The 20,059-nt window shown below is 35.8% G+C and overlaps 1 protein-coding gene across 1 annotated transcript in view; it reads left to right on the top strand.

Annotated features, from left to right (window-relative positions):
- DPYD (dihydropyrimidine dehydrogenase) overlaps positions 1-20,059 on the top strand; it is a gene marked incomplete at its 5' end in the record, with an annotated part of 297,412 nt that overhangs the window by 100,194 nt on the left and 177,159 nt on the right. The window contains 3 exons of the mRNA XM_080348775.1: positions 8,154-8,350; positions 12,322-12,403; positions 15,648-15,735. Of these exons, the coding sequence (XP_080204901.1) occupies positions 8,154-8,350; positions 12,322-12,403; positions 15,648-15,735 (367 nt within the window). The remainder of the gene's footprint in view (positions 1-8,153; positions 8,351-12,321; positions 12,404-15,647; positions 15,736-20,059) is intronic.

Here is a 20,059-nt window from a genome sequence, read left to right as displayed (position 1 = left end):
TTATTCCTTAACTTCCTTTAAGGAAATGGAGAATTTATACCAAACTCATGGTCTCAGCTGGCACCTTGTCTGATATGTCTGAAGTATCTTTGGGTAAAAATTGTGACTTTGGTCTCTGTACAAGTGCGGAAGTTGTGGCTGTATAAAAAAAAAAAAAGACATACGCATGTGTTTGATTGCACATTTCTGTGCAGTCCTTAACTAATGAGCTTGTCCCTCTTCTGTATTTTGAGTCATTTGGCTGATCATATTTACAAACATACAATGAAATTCCAGTTGCCTTTACAAAGCCTGAGGAATGCGAATCAATCTGGAAGTAACAGATGATTTGTCTATAAGGCAAATTTTTTCCTCTGCTGTCATTCATACACTTCACACTCCCTTCTTAATAGCTGTGGGTCATGATTTGATGAGCAAACATTGCTACCTGCTGCAGTTCTTCTCTTCTTTATGTGTTTGTAAAGCTTCTGAAGCACCTGCTAAACCTCCCTGCTAGCTGTTGCTGAAACCTTCTTTCCCCTCTGTCATTCAAGTCGTTATCCACTTTGATTTTCCAAAGCACAAGTGTTAGAATCAGTACAGTTTGGACCAAAGTTCCCATTTACAGAGTGAGGCTAGAGATACTGAACTGTATTTTTCTCTGTGTATATTCAATAGTTGGGTTTTATCAGTCAAGAGGCAATTTTATTAGCTTTTCTTCTAATGGCCTTTATTCCTTATATGTAAAGTCTTCTGATGTGCAATAAAGTTTTGGGTTTTTGCGTAAAAAAAAAAAAAAAAAAAAAAGAAAAAAGAAAGATTAAGCAGTTGTCAAGTAGATGATAAATACAATAGTGAAATATTACTGTTTAGGAACCAAATGCAAGTAATATATGTTAAAACCTGATTTGTGTCTCCTTATAGCCCTAATGCTATGATTAATAGAGGGGAATTATGGCTTAATAGATAATGCTAAATATCTGCCATTTTTCTTCAAAAATCTTTAGAAATCTATTAAAAAAGCTCAGTGCTAGCACAATGATTGATATGAAAACTGCAGAGAGGATGAATAGCTCAGAATGGCTTTGCTCCTAATGTTTCAAGTTTGTTCAAAGTGATATTAATGTCAAGAATTCTAACAAAATAAAATTGTTATACAGTTCTATATAGCACTCTAACAAAAATAAGATTTCAGTAAATTTTATTATCCTTACTATTTTATAGTATCCTAAGATGTTAAAGTTTTTTGCTAATAACCTCTAAAATTATTGCTATTTAACAAACAATTTGTATGCATTGAAGTACTCATAATTACTAATAATAGGAAGTCACTTTTGTAGTTAATAATTTTTTTAGCTTTCATTCGGTTAGATTTTAGTATGTAAGTATGTATAGTTGAAAGAAATACAATGTTATGAGTGCTTCCAGGTAACAACCATTACAAAAATATAGATGAAAGTACTGAAGAAAAGCATAAGGTACTACTGCTGATAGAAAATTGGCCAAGATACTGCAAACAAAGTGTGTTCACAGCTTTACTTATGAAAGTAACTTAGCAAACTGTGTAATTTAGGCGTGCAACTTGTGTTACTCTTAATGAGAGCTGCATGGTAGTTCTCATGCAGTATGTAATAGTTTGTCCCACAGGGGCTTATTTACTGAAAACTCCATTGTGCATAAAGCCATTTTAGACTTATTTTCCTTAGAATTAGTCTGAGGATGATATACTTGATGCGTTACGAGGGCGAACAATAATGGAAAGGCACAACTGCTAGCTGAGATAAAAGATAAAATTGCAGTAAAGCAGGAATGTGGTTTAAAATGGAAAATATATGGGTATGACGTATGCCCCTTTGTGCTTCTGAACAATGACTGATCATCTGTTCGTACTGCAGATAAAACTCCCTAATTGTAAAATATTTGTCTTGCATACAGTAGAACAAAAAAATGGCACCTCACACCTCCTGCATTTTCCTTTTACCCTTCTATATAGTTTTGTAACTATGTTAAGCTTATTCTTAAAGTAATTTGTAATCCAGTCTGAAAAAATGTGTATTTTGACAATTAACTGTTCAAATGGAAAAAAATGAAATGTCCGTTTGTATTTGTGATGTAGAATGTGTATACTGGGATGCAGTTACCACGGCAACTGTTGCGTCTAGAGAATAACGGGGTAAAAGCTCACTATTATAAATGATGAGTGTCAAGCGTAGGTTACACCTGCTACTGCACAGGTCAAAATTATATTAATGTCTTTATCTATGTCCTTTGCCCAAGTACTTTAGAATCAGGAAACATCTCTGTTTTTGGAACACAAATTCAGTGAAAATATACTGAGATTGCAGTGACAATACATACAGGCATGAGCTGTATGACTGTCAGTCCCACAAAATAGACTAAAATTACTGGTTACTCAAGTACAAGTGTGTAAGCTTGCAGTAAAAAAGAAGCATGATCTGTTTACATTGTCTGCTGTAGCATGAGTAAGAAGCCCTCAAAATCTTACCTTTCTGAATAGACATTACTGAATCTAAAGGTTCTCCTGTGTTTCTAGTTAATCATTCTAAATGGAGTAGCACAAGCTAAATAGAAAATGTATTCTTTTAATTGCTGCGTACTAGATTTAGATACTAGATCATTTAGTACTGTGACTCCTGTGCCAGCTACAGTTCTCATGATTTGTTCCTCTCTGGAGATGTATTCTGGCTGCTGTTGCAGCAGAAAGAAATTGCAAAAGGAAACTTGATATTTTTTTTCCTGAAAGATGCATTGTACCAGCTGACCTGCTGTTAACCTCAGGGCATCTGAACAGAGCAGAGGGAGGTGGGCTGTGCTGAGGGTCCCGCTCTGGTGCAGAGCCTCCCTTCTCCCCAGCCCACCACGGGCAGGGAAGCAGTGGCTGCCCAGAGGGGTTGCTGTGGAGGGGTGCGCTGCGCCCTCGGGCTCAGAGTCCCTCTTGTAGTTGCATATTGACAGCTCTGATCAGTCTTAACTAAGTGTGGGGAGAAGGTGGTTCTTGTGGAGCTGCAGCTTCTGCAGTTGGGTGACCTTGGGGTGTCTGCCTGGGCCCCTCACCATCGCTGGCATGGATAGCATTGCTGCATCAGAAGAGGGAGATTGTTCTGGGAGCTAAGGCATCAGGACAAACAGAAAACAAACTCTATTTGTCAGTATTAGTATTTATTTTAACACATCTTTAGGTTGTTTTCTCTTTTAAGTCATGTTGAAATCTATAATAATCAATTATAAAATTTTAGGCTTGTTTGAAGGGGATGGTGTAGTCTTCAGAGTGTGAATCTGAGGACTTCTGATTTCTCAGGCCAATGCTGAATGGATTGATGATATTTTGACTAGTTATATAAACTTCCCTACAGCATGTGTGTGTGTGTATTTTTATTTATTTATTTTTTTTTTTTTAAGGCATACACGTGAATGTTTCTGTGTCCGTTCTAGTGGTGGGATTCGTGAGATTTTGAGGTTTGGTCTCCGCAATGTCCTAGATCCATGGGCTTTCTTGGGACTGGGATAGTATTAATGTATAGTTGTTATGTAGGTTTGAAAAATCTTTAATGAGACACTCTAGGCCCTACTTTTGTCAATAGTGTCCTACTTAAAAGTTTGCAGTATTACAACTTTTAACTTGTGGAGGGTGAATCAACAAGTTTTCCTAACTAGCTCACATTTGTGGGAAAACCTTCCTGTACATCTGTGCTATCCACTGCGATTAAATTAAATTAATTGTGTGATGAGGTAATTTAACAAGTTTAAGAACATAACTGAGCATGCAATTTGCTTCATTTTTTATTAAAATCCATGCAGGGTATTATTTTCTCCTTTCAATATTCAACTGCCCTCTATTAAAGTAAACCAGCCTACAGATAAATATCCGTGGAAACCAGTGGGGAAGTGTGAAACTAATACAATCAGATCCTAAATGTTACTGATTTCATCGCCTGTATTTTTATTTCTGTGCAGTAGCAAAATCTGATAACAATTCAGAGTATACTGATATGTTTCACATTAAAATACACACCAGCTAGATTCTAATGTCTGTATCAGTAGCAGTATGGTTATCTCATCACTTTGGTGAAGGATATTTAATGGCAAAACTGACTAATAAACTTATTTCTATAGCCTTTTAACTGTGGAAGTAGACATGATACCTCAAGAATATGAAGGATTTTGTTATTAAGTCTAAACTTATGTTACTAAAAGATTAAATTTTCCCACTACTTCTTCCATTTTTCCCATTTTTTTGTATTTCAGCCTTCTTTGTTGATGAAGGTGTTGTGATGAAGATGCAAGATGCACTTCTTACTTAAGAAATGTGACCTGTGTATGTCTTGGAAACTACTGAATATGCTTTTTAGCAACCTGCCTTGTTTCATAGGATTAAGCAAAGGCTTTTTTTATATTTCAACCTTGAGGTTAAAGTTTCAGTCTTTTAACTGTTTTATTTAACATATTGTTTATCACAGTCCAAAGATAATTTCAAATAAAGGTGAATTAGAGTAAAACTGTCTGACCAAATTTGAATTCTACAAATAGGTGGAGAAGGGTATCTACAGTATATTCCTCTTAAAAAAAATTCTGATCAAAAAACCTGAAAAGTGACTGAAGTGAGTTACTTTGATTTATTCTAATTGACATAACAATTCTGAATAACAGTTCTAACCTGCTCTAATGGTTTTAAATGCTTTAGATTCATTTAAATCACGCTTACTATGCCATAAAATGATTTTCACCGGGTTAGCAAATGCATTTCTCTGAGTCATCTGCCACTCTCTGCCAAATGTCACATCTTTTCATCAAAACATGCTAATGCTGGAGTTGTATAGTGAAGAAAGGAACAAGAATTTTATTATATAAGGAGAAAAATAAGCTTTTCCCTGTCTGCATTCTGATAAACAGCTAATGTGAGTTGGCTAAAACTTTCCAGGAAAATTAAACTTGAATTGGATGCTCAGCAATCAAAACCACTATAGTTTACTTCAGTGGGAAGTATTGTGGAACCTTAAAATAAACTTGTATTTGCATACAGTGCCTGGAATTATGCTCTGTGTCAAGTATACTGAATGTTTTGGGATAAAGCCCAACCCCATTGCAGTGAAAGGATGTTTGATTTACAAGGGAGAAGAGAACAAACCCCTAATTTCATACTAGAGAGAACATTGAACAGGCGCACTCACACCTTTACACATTAAAGTAATGCAAATAGGGAAACTGTGTTATAAATGTCTGAATCAAGAGTGAGTTTGTTTCAGTTGTTGGAACCTTAGCAAAATAGATTGGCTGTTTTGATTTGGTCAAATTGTATCTCATTTGAGGACAAAGTGGCTGCTAATTGACATGATGCATAGAAATGCATGGAATCTGTGTGGGTTTAGTTTGAATAGGCCCTGGATGGTGAAGTAATGATGATTCCATAGTATTTGATAAAAGGAATGAATGCTCAGTGTTATTAATGTCTATTAATAATCTATATAACCTCTTTCGTGTATGAGAGTGAGGTACAAGGAAAGGCAGACATGGGGACGATGGCTGCAGCTTTCCACTGAGAGATTCAGATTTAAAATCCATTATTTGGTTTGCTTTTCCTGAGTCGGTCTTAGTTACAAAGCACTGCAAAACAAAAGAAAAACTCAGTCTAAACAAAAATGAAATGATGATTTTGAGGAGAAAGTGGACAAGAAAGGCAATAGTAATCAACATTACTTGCATCCTGACCATAGTCTGAGCAGAGAAAAATCGGAGAGGACAGTTACGTATAATGTGGCATTGAACACTTGCTTGCAAGGTGGTAATCTCTGCACACCAAAGGATCTGTACAGAAGAATTCAGTGTTATTTAATTAGGTGAATTACAGTGTAGGGAAACTTTACCATGAGGTGAGTGAAAATCTTCTGAAATGCATTGAAGCAGTTTGCTATTTTCACACAGTTACCCTGCCAGCCTTAATATGCAAAACTGCCACTGAATTCCAGATGGCAAGATATCGCTGCACAAGCTGGCTGTGCTGCATAAAGACAGTTTCACCCTAGTTGCAAATAGAATCAAAGTTGACCATTCAGCCTCAACTACTAGGATTTCCTGCATGATTCTGAAGCTTAGTGCTGTACTACGGTAGTGTGGCTCTTTAGCAAAACATTTAGTTGATGGGTATGACTACTCAATAATAAATAATAAAATACTTACATTAACAATAAATTTAGTGATAAATATATTAAGCTCATGCATATTCATAGCATTCAACATACACATTAAATATGAAAGTTATAATTTGGATTACTGAGTAGCCTTCTAAAACAACTGCATGAGACTTTAATGGAAATTTGGTATCATTGAAGCCATTTCTGTGTGAATGTAACAAAGCAGACATTTTAAAAATATCCTATTGCATTTTGGTTATCACAGTCTAGTTTCACAGTACAATATAAGCTTTTCAGCCTGTGAAATCCATTAATAATCACATTAAACCTTCCCATATTGTATGAATTGTCAGGTTTAAATGATTCTTTTTTAAAAACAATTATCTGTCTCTTGCTTCTTACAGTTCGTTAAAATGCTATGTCAATTTACAAAGGCTGGGGGAATTTGACACAGAAATTTTAGAGGGGGAAGGAACTAATCATTGGTTTACCTAGCATGAGTGCTCAAGTGCACATGAAGAAAATGAACATTGATTGATTCAAAACATAAATGAAAAATTCTATTCATGAGTGGAATTGCCAAATTTTAACTTGAAAAACCTTTGCTTCTCAGGTTCTAAGGAAACTAAAAGCTCTTGGTACACTTGTTAAATAGCTTTAATATTATATTTATTAAGACAAATGACAATGTATGTATTTTAGAGGACTAGTTATTACCTATTTAACACAGTTCTTCATCGATATAGATGGGGAACAATGCTGTCATCTGGTAGTTTTTGAGGTGCAGCCTTGAAGTGTTTTATGGTATGATTGAGAATCCCAATGCAATGAACTCTTGTATTCTTTTGGTCCAATATTGTGCTTCTGCTACAGTGATATACTCCTTGGGTTAAATATTTTCCCCCCCCAGCAATGCCTAAAACAAAACAAAGATGTAAATACGCTCTTCCATGCTCCTAATCATTAGTAGCCTGCAACAGCTGTGAATCTGTTCTTTTCTTTTATAGGTTATAAAAGATAGCGACTCCATTCCTTCACCTACAGTCCATGTAGATGCAGAGGACAGTGAAATCGAGCTTAGTGAGCGTAGGATATTTCAGCCTTAGCCTCTAGCCTGTATGCCTGAGCAAAGAACTGATTTAATGCAAATCTGAAGTAAACCATGTGACATTGCAACTATATTGAGACTCCATTGTTCTGTGCTCTGTATAATCACATAACAGTGATCAGAGACTCTCCCAATGTGCTTCTAATAGTCAAGACAGAATGGAGCAGGTCATCACCGTTTCACAGGTGAAGAACTGAGGTGTAGAGAGAACAGTCTGAACTTTCAGGTATGCCTACAACTTTTGGACACCCAATTAAAAAGTGGAGAACATCTGAAATAAATAAGCAACTAACATTAAATAAGCCCTGTCAGAATTGTCTAAGGGGAGGCATCTAAAGCATGGGTTACCTTTGAAAATATAGGACTGAAGGCTAGGGATGATGCCTAAAACGTGTCAAAACTACCTAAGTTTTGTTACCTACCACCTCTAAAAAGTCAACCGGCAAGTGATTTATCTGGGATCACACAAGATTCCTCTTGAAGAAGCAAAACCGCTTCATTGATGTTACAATCCTTTGTGTTATTTGCAAAAATATTTTTCTAGTAGTAACAATAATCTGAACATTATTTGAAAGGAAATTTTTGGTATTACAGAGATTCTACACTTTCTGACTTTGTATTACTATTCTGTTACTGGTGTTCTGATTCCATCTTCTTTGTAAAATTTACTGTAGTGAAAGATCTGACTTCAGACATTTTTAAGAGAAAAAGAATTATGGAATAACCAAGCCATGCAACTACAGCATCCCTCACAAATGCACACGTCAGTTCAGGATCCCTATAATATTATGAAGTGATTTGCAATAATATATCAATGATATGTGACAGTACTAGTGGAAGCTCCCATCACATTGCTACCAGTAAAATTTAATGATGGAATGTAAAGTATGTAACCTCTTGAATGTATTGCTTTTCAGGTGTTCAAAGCTATGAATATTCCTCAAATCAGAAACCCTTCCTTACCTCCTCTAGAAGACATGCCTGAAGCGTATCATGTGAAGATAGCTCTTCTTGGTGCAGGACCTGCAAGTTTAAGTTGTGCTTCCTTTTTGGCTCGATTGGGCTATTCAGACATCACCATATTTGAAAAGCAGGAGTACGTTGGTGGCTTAAGGTAAAAAACAACGATAACAAAATACTCTTTCCAATTATTGTAGAAAGCATAGCCAAAAATATTGTTCAGACACAGTTTATACACAATCCTTCTACTTTCATCAAAGTAAGGGAGTAGAAGAGTTCAGATCTGGAAAGTTTATTTTTTATTTAAGTAATTCATTAAGTCAAAATAGGTACAGTTACAGGCAATTTTTAACTGAAAATCTGGTGGCTATCTCCTGTATTATCTTCATATGACCTCTAAAATTCCAGGCTGCAATTGTTATTATCAAATTAACACTTCAGAAAATCATCATGAACCATTTTCCCATATCCAAAACTTTTAAAACAAGATGAAGTACTTGTAGCCCTAAATAGTGAAAAAGTTAGTAGATGTTTAAAGTGCTTTAGAGAGACAGTAATTTCATGGAGAATTTAAAATTTAGAATGCTTATGCAAATAAAGATGACAGTGAATAAATCTATCATGTGTGCCTAGACCTACAGTTTTAATAAACCATACCATAAGAGTGAAATAAACCCCCTACAATTGTCAACCTTCAATGAATTGCAGATACAGAAAGGTAGGTACCTTTGCACTTCTAATGTATTGTAAACACTTGGGTGATATTTGCATGGCTTTGTGTCCTTGACACTAGAAGATTAATTTTGACCACTGTAACATTGGCTGAGACAAAACCTTAAAAGTTTTTTGGAATCCCTAAGTGTAAGATAAAAATATTTCTGAAAGTAACTAGTGGATACCAACTCACTGGAAATCAAAATTAAATTTTACCCATTGAAGGTGTACTCATACTAAAGTGTTTACAAAATAAAAAGTGAAAAGAAACAGAGAAAGACCAGTGATGTGCTCACATTTCTCATTGCAGCATCACTGAAATCAATAGAGTTGACACCATTAATGAATTTGATCCATAGTGTCATAATGTCAAATACTTATTCAGTGCTCTGGAAGATAGAGAATCAATGCTGGAGAAGTTAAATGGATCACTTTCATTTTTCCCAGTGAGATTCAGAAGTATTCTACCTAATTATCCAGGTGTTAATACGTAGGCATTTGACTATGGAGCCGTTTTACTTGGACTGGTTGCTTTAGAGGATTGCATATTTAGTATATGAAATACCTATTCACCTGTTGAGAAGCACGTGTTTTCATAAATACCAGATCTAAAATCGGTTTTCTTGCTTTAAAGTAGTAAGAAATAACAAGATGTTTCTAACAATAAAGCTTTATTTCATGGCAGGTTAGACTCAGATTGGGCTCAGCAATATAATTCATCACTTTCTGCAGTTGCTTTCAGTGCTAACAGTACAACAGTGAAGTTACTTACTGTGTGCTTCCATACTTGAACCAATGTGTTGTTAAGTTACATCTATTCTTCATGTTTTTCTTTGAATTTGAAAAAAGCTTAAGCTGTTGTTTGTTCTATTGCAAAAAGCCTTACACTAAGATTTGTCTGTTTTGTTAGTATCCTTAATGGTCAATCAGTGCATTTTAATATGCCTTTTTTTGACTCTTAAAGAACACAAGGTCAAATTTTACATCCATTTATGGTAGAAAGTTTCACATCTAGTTTAAGGGCATCAATTCCTTTTCTGCCTCTTTTAATCTTGGAACAGAAGGGAGGCTGTCCTGTGGCAGCAATCATCCATTATTGCAGCTGTAAGACTTTGTGGTACAGCTTTTAACAAGTTTAGGTTATTGATGGGTGTGTTTTCAAGGCTTCATAAACTGTTGCAAATGGCTGACAAGACCAAATTAATTTTGTGTTTGGAATCAGCTGTTTGGAAGAGCAGTACTTTTGCCCTTTTTTAGTTTGCTCTGCCTTTTTAAAGTGTTTTTAAGTAGGATGTTCCTATGCATACATGTTAGATGATAGCTAACTTTAATATTTAGACAATAGAAAGCTGTCTAGTGATTGCAGTTCCTGTGTTGTGATATTTAAGCCTAACATAAGTCTGGTTGACTGTACATGTCTGAATTTTTCACTTTCATAGGCAGATTTTCCTACATTTCACCAGTTGTGTAGAATTTATGCTTCATAGCAGAGTGAGCATGAGCAGATCATGCTTGTGCTTAGACACCGTGAACAAGCTTCACTGCTTGTGCTCCTAGTTATGCTATTGGTTACAGCATACCAAAATTTTTCTCTCACTAGGCCAAAGGGATGTCCCTTGAGCAAAAGCAATTTGGGATCACTGAGAAATACTGAGTACCTTTCCATGCACCCCTAACTTGGATCAGATTTGAGGAAGAGGCAAATCTGTGGGACACTGTTTGCATTCATTTCTCCCCTCTGCACCTCTGCCCTGTTTCCTTCTCCACCCGTCTCTCCATTGCAGGGTCAGAGACTGTCTTCTGCTGCTGAAAGAAATTGTGGCAGCATAATTGATGTACCAGCTGACTTTCATAAAATGTTCATGGTAAATATGCATGTATGTGTCCCCACAGAAGGGTGTATTTGCGTATGAACAAACATGTACATATATACAGGTATGCTCCAGAGCACAAAACTGTAAGTAAATGTTTAATAAGAGGAAAAAATAGTTTACAAAATCTAACAGGGATATGACACAGCCAGGACTGTTTGGGGTCTTCTAAGAGTCATGGAAATGACAGGCCTTCAACAAATATTGTAGGTGGCTTGGAAAATAGAACTTTCTCCTTTTTAAATGAGATTACTTTATTGAATCTCTGTTGCAGAATCATATTGATGTATTAGTGTCTGCCTCAGACACCTTATTACTTAGCATGAACTATGAAAGTTGTATTGTCATGACATGTTCATTATATCTGATATTTAGAACAGTTTTCATTGCACATTGGTCAGAAAAGGTGAAAAAAGAGTGGTATTAAAAATGATAAGGAGAAACATCAGTTTCTTGCCAATATAATTAAAGTTGATGGAACTCAAAAAAAAGAATCTTCTTGCCTGTCAAATTTAGATGTTAATGATGATGTGGTCACTAACAATATGTAAAATAAAGCCATAGTAAATCTCTTGTGCCAGCGCTTTGTTATGGAAATTATAGATCCATTAGTTTGACAACAGATTAGACTGTTTGAAGCTTAGAAGTATCTGGGGAGAGACTTTCACATTTCTACATATTCTTTTTCTTTTTTTTTTTTTTCATTGAACAACAGTATTTAAAATGAAACCTCACTGTGTTTACCTGTGATATGTTTTAGGGGAGAGATTTTGAACTGGCATAAGTAGATGTCATTTTACTGGAGATAAAGATTTCTACCAGTATGTGTATAAACTGAGATTCTATGCTGGCACTGCAGTTTTCACTTACAGGAGATCTGTGATTCTGGGAACTTGAAGATGTCCTTCCTAATCTTCCCCAGGAGAAAAAAATAACAGCTAATAAATGTTAAGTCAAAAAGCAGACTTGAGACAAAGCTGATAGAAAATGACTGACTTTGTCCATCCTAAAAGATCGTAAAAAAATTATGAAGTAGAAATGGAGGAGAGTACAATTTTAAATACCATTGCTCAAAATGGCATATGCAACACTTAAAAAAAATAATAAGGGAAATTGACTGCTAGAGGATTGCTTTGGTTTTAGCAGACATGAGATCTTTTCTTAAATGAATGTCTTAATTTTGTTTATTGTTACACATACTGGTGAACAAAAGTAGTAGAGCTGAAGTTCTTTTGGACCCAAGCTTAATATATGTTAAATGGTTATGTATAAGTGTGGGTCAGATTGGTCTCAAGGTACTGCCTTCCTGGCCTATATTTTTAGCATTGAGTGAATAATGCTGTTTTGTCACTCTAGTGATTTTAAAAAAAGCCAACAGTCAAGTTGCAGCACATTTGCATTCCCATATGTCAAAATTAACTAAGGTGTGTTATAAGTATTGAATTTTTAACAACTAAAAAAATCCTTTCTTCCTAACAGCTGGAAGTATTTCACAAGTGGCTTTTTTTTTTGTGTGTGTTTTTTTTTTTTTTAATTTCAGTACATCTGAAATCCCCCAGTTCCGATTGCCGTATGATGTAGTGAATTTTGAAGCTGAGCTTATGAAGGATCTTGGAGTGAAGGTAAGGAAAAATATATCCTGCCCATGTATAGCTCAAAGGAAAAAGAACAAGAACTCTGCCAAAGATTAACAGCAAAATGTCATGCACATTAGTAAAGAACAATTAAAAGCTATGCTAGACAGAGGCATGAAGATGCTTCCTCTTGCTCAGGGCATTTGTCTGTCTCCTGTCTGAATGCCACTAGTTTGGAAAAGGGCAATCAATAGTTCTCATCTGGCATGCCTGCATGTGATTAATTGTCTGTAAGAAACAAATTCCTAAATTGCTTTAGGGGGTCTAATGTAGCTATTGGAATGATTTGGGCTTTTTTAATCGAGGTTTTTTTCATTCAAGTTTGGCACTACTTAAAACATTCATATTTGATAGTTCTCCTTTTGTTCCCTCTCTCTGTGTTTTTTCTTGATGGTTTATAATAACCTTGCATCCAAGTTAATTTTGTAGTAAAATACATCAAATTAAACAAAATGTTAACATGATCATTATTATAAACAATAACAGTCGTTCAACTTCTTGGAAAGCAATAGTTATGCATTATTCTGTTAAACAAATGTGTGTTGTTTATAGATAATGGGAACATTTCTTTATTGTTAATTTAGGGCTTGAGCTGAGGAGTTAGATGGTATTTACAACTGCTGTGCATTTTAACTGTAGAACGCATCACTGGATCAAATTTTTGAGTACTGGGAGGTACTCATGCATTCAGTGAAGTAAAAAATTCTTCTTCAAGTCTTTCATGTTGGTTCATATTGTGAAAGCAGTAGACTGTTGTCACAAGAACCCAACTGAGAATGTCATCCTGTCCAGCTTTTATGAAAATGCTGGTAAGAAGTATGATAAGGCTTTAAATGGTACAGGTCTGTTTTCCCACTCTAAATTTCCCTTTGCAACTCTTGAAAAGACTGACAGATTGGAGGCTGCATTAAAGATGGGGCTAAAAACAGAACACTGAGCCAATTTTAGACAAAATTGCTGGATATAGGCTACTGGGAACCCTTTTCAAAACTCAAATCCCCAGGGCTTCCTATTATGACAAGGTCTCCAGAATGGACTGATAGAGCCACTGTGTCATCTTGACCTGCAAGTCCTCTGCAGTTTTGAAGTGCAGCAGAGGATCTCAATGTAAATTTGCTTCTAAGCTCTGCCATTGGCTTGCAATTGACCCTTCGCCAAGCTGCTTAACTAAGTACCTTAGCGTTCTACCTCTGTAAGCTCGGAATTTTTTTCTGGTGTTTACTTAAAGCATTTTAAATCTGTGATGGAAGATGCTGTGTTCTGTAAATGCTCAGTACTGCTGTTTATTCAAGTAATTCTACTGAAATTAGTGAGAATTAGTCAGCTGAATAAGGATTACAGAGCTAGGCCCTAGGAGTATTATGAATCCCCGCATAAAATAGTACTGCTATTTAAATTCCTTCATTAGGTTTTCATAACATATGTACACAATAGGATAAAAAATGTAATGACAATTTATGGAATGCATTTTGTTGCCAGTGAGGATGTAGTCTGTATTCTTGAAAGGATTACAACTGTACAAGGCTTTTGCACCTCTGATAAAATTTATACTAAATCCCCAAAGACAAAAAAAAAATAATAAAAAAAAAAATCAATGTTTTCAGTGTTGTCTACCATATTTTACATCTGCCTTTTTTTTTTTTTTTATACCAAAAGGAAAATTGTATTAAATGGAATATAGGCAGGTTCAATAACAAAGAAGATGTACAATGACATGAAGACTAAACTCTTAAGATCACAAAGTATATTGCTTACACAATGAAGTGTGGTATTTTGTAAAGGGAATACACAAGTGATATAACAAAAACTGAGGGAAAACATTCAAGTTCAGAGAGTCTAGAGTACAGAGATATAAACACATATCCTCATGTCAAGAAGTACAAAATATCAGAAAAGGTATCACACAATGCTTTGTGTGCTCAAAAGCCTTGGGGTTAGGAGAGATGAGCAAAGGGTATGTGTATCTTCAATTGTATGACCTCTACACAGGAGACCGCTATCGTTGGTTTGCTGAACACGCAGAAAACTCTTGTCCCCATCTCGCTCCTGTAGCAGCTGTAGTTGCTCAACCTGTGCAGTAGCTGCTCAAAGCAGGAATAGTGGTGGAATATTACAAATATTTTTCAGCTTTTGCTTCTGGAAGTGTGAGTAGTAGTTGAACTGAAACAAGTACAGGTTATAGGTGGGTTTCTATTACTGTGAGTTATTTCCTTTAATAAATGAATGCAAATCACTGCATCTCGAAATGAGAATTAAACAATTGCAAAGTTTAAATCAAAACTGATCTCATTCACAGTTTTGAAAACCTTTGTTAGTTCACCACACAGAACAGTCTGCTTCATTATGAGAAAGTAGGGCATGCTGTAATTTGCACAGAACCTTCTTCAGAGTTAGTGCTATCTCTGGCCCAGTCTTTTGCACACAGGCTTTCTGAATCCACAAAACCAGCACCAGCTTCACTGAGCGTTTTTGGCATAGCTGGTGGTCTCAGAGCAAAATTCAGGCTGTGAGCTTTGAGGGTGCAGGACAAAGCAACGCCATCCTTCCTTTGGACTGGCATTGCATGCTGCGTAATTGGAGGCCTACCAAGTGCCTGACACTGTGCGGGAAAACATTGCTTGGTTTTCTGTTCAGAACCCCTGTTAATACAGAATAGTTTCATGTCTTTTATTTTCTTTGTTTCTCTGTAAGAGGCTCGTACTTGCACTAATGTTTCTACAATAACCGAAACTGCTTGTTTTTTGGTTGGTGTGCTGGGTGATTGTTCCTTTTAGCGCATATTCCCTAAAGAGGGTTCTTGCTTCCACTTCACGTTTCTTAAATTCTGATTTTCACATGGGAATACAACCTTTTGTAGTCAACACTGAATACAGCGATTTATTTGCAGTAGAAAAATGCCATTTTTCAGCTTTACTTCAGTATTGTGTTCCATAGACAGACTTCATTTGTTTGTTTAGCTTGCTTTAACTCTTTTAGCTTACAGCAGAAACTAAGCTAGTCTGTGCTGGCCCACGTGAGGATGATCTGAAGGTACATTTTATCCATATCTAGTTTGGGTCAGTTGTTTAAATCAGAGCCAATCTGGCCTTTTAAGCGTGGCCTGGGGAAAAAAAAATAAAATTAAGAAATCCTTTGTTCTCTAGAAGATCTTGCAAGATGTCTGTATGCAAGACACAATAGAAATTATTTTCACATTATCACATTAAAAGCAAGTAATCTTTAATTCTTTCAGATAGTTTTTAGTAAAGGACTTGCAATGGATGGTATGACACTCCGTACCTTGAAAGAAGATGGCTATGAAGCGGTCTTTATTGGCATAGGTAAGAAGGGCTCACTATCCTGTGTTTTGTCATCCTGAAATTGAATGTCTGTGTAAGTATCAACTGGAAGTTGCATCTGTGTTAGTAACATGATGTGAGACAGCTTTGATTTGATGCATTATGAAAGTTTGGAAAATTTAAAAACCAGGAAGCTAAAGCTAGATGTCTTAAGAGAGTTGTTAAAAATTTCAAATTTATATGATAGATTTTTAAATAACACAAGAATATAGCTGAATGAGTTGACGTATTGTTTGTTTAAATACTTTAAAAAAGGATGAACTAAAAAATCAGTTATATATAATTGTTGTGTTGGCCTTGAGCAATACACGAGTTCGGTTTTCAGTTTTTGCAAACAGCTTACTATACCCACATAATTACCGAGTCTGTATGTAAGCCAGTAATACCATGCTTACTTGCTCTTTTTTTTCCTCCATATAAAACACGTAACATGCTTCAGATAGGCTGGAGTGAAATATAATTAAGGGATGGGTTAACAAAATAAGCTGACTTTGACTTATACTAAAATTGGCATCATAGATCTGTCTTCTCTCATACGCTAAAGAAGTCCTGCACCTGCCTGCTGTTTGAATCAGTGCTTCTTTTTAATGTTAGAACTGTTATCCATTTACAAGTATTTTGAAGTACAGCTGGACCCATCGCTACCATATGATAGGCATGTTGAGCAGGCATCGTCTGCAGTTGGTATGAGGCTTAATGCTCTTTATTGATCTAGACGTTGCCTAAGTGAACATAATAGGAAACAAGTTGTCCAACTGTTCCTCCTTCCTATTATTGATTACTGAGATGTAATTCTTAGTACAGCGACAACTGTTGTTTACCATCTGGGTCTGCAGTATAATAAGCTTTGCAGGTCTATTCTGTCATGTGATTATAGTACACAGTGTTGTATAATCCTAAATCCTCACATTGTTAGAGACCTTCCATGTATAGGAATTTCTGATGTGTCATATTTTGATGTAATTGTATATCAGGCAAAGGTCCAGCTTATCTTCTTTTTTGTTTTAATCTATATCTTTCAAACTGCTTGTGAAATCTCACAAATGAGGGATGGTTTAATAAATAAACATTTGTTTTCCAAGAATCTAGCATTTAGGAAAAAATTATCAGTCACTTTCGGAACATCAGCATGATTCCCCTATATTTCTGGCTCATAGATTTAAAATAGCAGTTCAGTTAAACATTAGCAAAAATGACCACTGAGCACTTTACCCATAGGGTTGTAATGTTTGTTTTATGTATGTGAGTTTATTTTTCTGACCTTAATAGAGTTATCCTAATATAAAATATTTTTTGGTTAAAAATGTATATAGACAACATTATGCCATACAGGTGCTAGGTAAAGTGACAAAGCCAGAATTTTAATAAACAAGAGAAGGTATCTGAAGCATAATTCTCCTGTAAACCATATGTTCATCAATTGTATTAGGGCACAGAGGGTATAAATGCTAATGAAGGATTATGTGTTCCTACAAAGTTTTGTTACTGGAAGCTACCTTGCATTAATGATGAAGTTGGTCCCTCTTTCTACCCCCCATGTCTGCCTGTCATCTCTCTTTTACAGTACTGTGTAAGACCCTAGATAGTAGTGTGGCCTTACGTACTGGTACTGAAGATGGAGGACAATCCAAGGGGTCAGAGATTTCTGGAGTTAGCTATATAAATGCAACAGAGCAGTTATAAACTCTCAACAGCAGCAGTTTTTCCATAATAAGTCTATTGCATTTCTTCTTGTTGCCTACTGAAGAAACATCTATTCAGTGGAATGTCGCATTTGAACGTTAGCCTGCATCATGGGAATAAAATAATTAGAGAGCACTACCTATATAAAATAGAAGTAGAAGGTGGGTGGGTTGTTGTTGTTAGGGTTTTTTTTCGTTTTGTTTTGTTTGTTTGTTTTTTGTGATTTGCTTCTGAATGAATCTATACTGTGATGGAAAAGAAATATGTTAGCTTTCTGTTTACCCTATTAGTTGAAGAAAGTAAATGTGAATGGGTATGTACAAGAAGAGGAAATCACTGATGGGACCAGGGGGTACACTGTGAGAGGATCTTTTCATAGCCGCGGGATTTTTGAAGAGCACACCTTTAGCCTTACAAATGAGATGGAACTCAAGAATTTATCAGTCAGGATTGTACAAAAATACACATGATTAATTAAAAGGAAGAGCACTTGTAAACAGCCAGATACACAAGGGCAGGTGGAGATGCAAAGAGAACTTTGAAAGCTGTTTTCCACACAGTTATGCATCAGGAAAAATATATTGCTCTGTGGTAAATTGTGTGAGGTAGGGAAGATACACTCCTTAGCTGGGTCTATGGAAGGTAAAGCATAGGTGACTGGGGTTTGATCACTTCTAGCAAGTGCCCATATTGAATAAAAATGAATAGCAAAGGCTTTTTGTGAGAGCTGTTTGGAAAGGTATTAAAACTATGCTGTAGTCAACATATTTGCTCTGTTTCAGAGCAGAAGGGTAAAGAATTCCTAAGAAGTTCCCAAAAGGATACATGTTAACAGCCTTACTTTAAAATAAATAATAATAAAAAATATGCTTAGCTTCAAGTGTTTGCTTACTGGGGCATTGAGACTATGATGGTTTATCTTGAGGTGAAAGAATCTCTTCAGCCTGTAGGTGTGGTACATTTTGGTCTCTGTTTAAATCTCAGAAAAACACCTTGTACTAGACTTGAAAATGAACAGATAGCCAGTATGCATCACCAACCTTTGGTGACTTCTGGGGTTTCAATTTCAGTCACACCTCACCTTCATAATATTTAATTTTGCACCATCTTATGTTTCCTAATTAGGCTCTGTGTATATAATGTTAGGCTCTGCGTGTATAATGTTGTAGAGACTGATGTGGAATTTCGGGTTACAAGGATATACATTGAGCTAGTGAAGAGTAGATCTGAGGAAAAGCTTTCATAGTTACCTGGGTAAGTGGTAATGAAGGAGATCAATCCAGGTAATGGCACACTGGAAAACAATGCTTCCTTCTAATGGGAGCAGAACCTCAAAACAAATCCTAGGTGAATCTGAGTCACAGGACTGGCTGTTATCCTTTTTTGCTTGTGGTAGTTCTTTCCTCCAATCTCCTGGTTTTTGTCTTAACTGAACTCTGTTTCATCCAACTAGTTCTTAATACTGTACTTCTGTTTATTTTTAGAGGATCGATATGTGAATTGTCTCTTCTGTGTCCATAATTTACTCTTATGTCCTTTCAGTTTCCTCTCTACAAAGATGTATATTTTGCAACATCTGGCAACAGACATTATCTTGTGTTTTGCATACAAGGACCTGAGAGAGAGATCATTCTTCTGTTTTTCTCCAGAAGTCCTGATTTCGAATTCCAACTAACATAAGTATTAGAGATTAGCCTATGAATTTGAGTTTCTCACATCAAAGGTACTGGTAGACAATAGCACACATGAGAATTTTTTCAGATGACTAAAAGGTAGCAGCAAAAGGGAGGAACAACCTGTACAATATATATACTGGGATTCTCTACTAAATTTTTTTTAGTTCTCTTTTCATTGTCATTTATGTTGCTGCAATTTCTAAACTTATTCAGTCTTATTTCAATGGACAATGAAAAATGCTGATTAAGAATTAGAGTCCTTACAATTTTAGTTTTAAAATTCAGTTTATCTTCCAGTTACTAGTATTTTGCTTTTATTTTGCTGTTCACAAACATTAATGAATAGGAATTAAATCTCCCAAATGTACTTTCAAAGTTTTAAAATTAACCTCCAAAACTATATTTGGAAAAAAACCAATCCTTTACAGATTTTATAGATTACATTCAACTTACTGTACCTAGAATCAGCTCTGCTATTTGATAGGAAATGGTTGTGAAGAATTTGCGATTAAGCTGACAAATCAGCTTGAAAGTTTTGCTATTTAAAAAAAACCAACGTTTTGCATCAGTTGCTGCCTCCTGTAAACACCACAGAGACTCAGGGTAATAGAGAATTGGCATGCTGAGAGCAAAAGGAGAAATCGATGATGGAGTGAGGGGCTGGGGGAGGGAGCACATGGTCCTCAGAGACAGCAGAGTAAGGCAGCGAAGGGTATCTTGCCGAGAACGGAGTGATCTGAATGCTTTGTGTTAGTGTGTCTCTTGGTTGATTTTCAGGGTAGAATACTTATCATTTTTACAAAAAGTGTCTATGTGTATGTCTCTTGACTATCAGAGCAAATGCAGAAATACTTTTATTACTCATCCTTCTTGAAGTTCAGCTACATTCTTGGGAAAGCAGGATTCTGTGGTTCTGTCTTTTAAGACTCCACAAAGCCTTGTGTACT

Source organism: Nesoenas mayeri (assembly GCF_963082525.1).
Source record: "Nesoenas mayeri genome assembly, chromosome: 8".
NCBI classification, from domain to species: domain Eukaryota; kingdom Metazoa; phylum Chordata; class Aves; order Columbiformes; family Columbidae; genus Nesoenas; species Nesoenas mayeri.
Note: the sequence above shows the minus strand (reverse complement) of the source record. Positions and strands in the feature narration are given on the sequence as shown.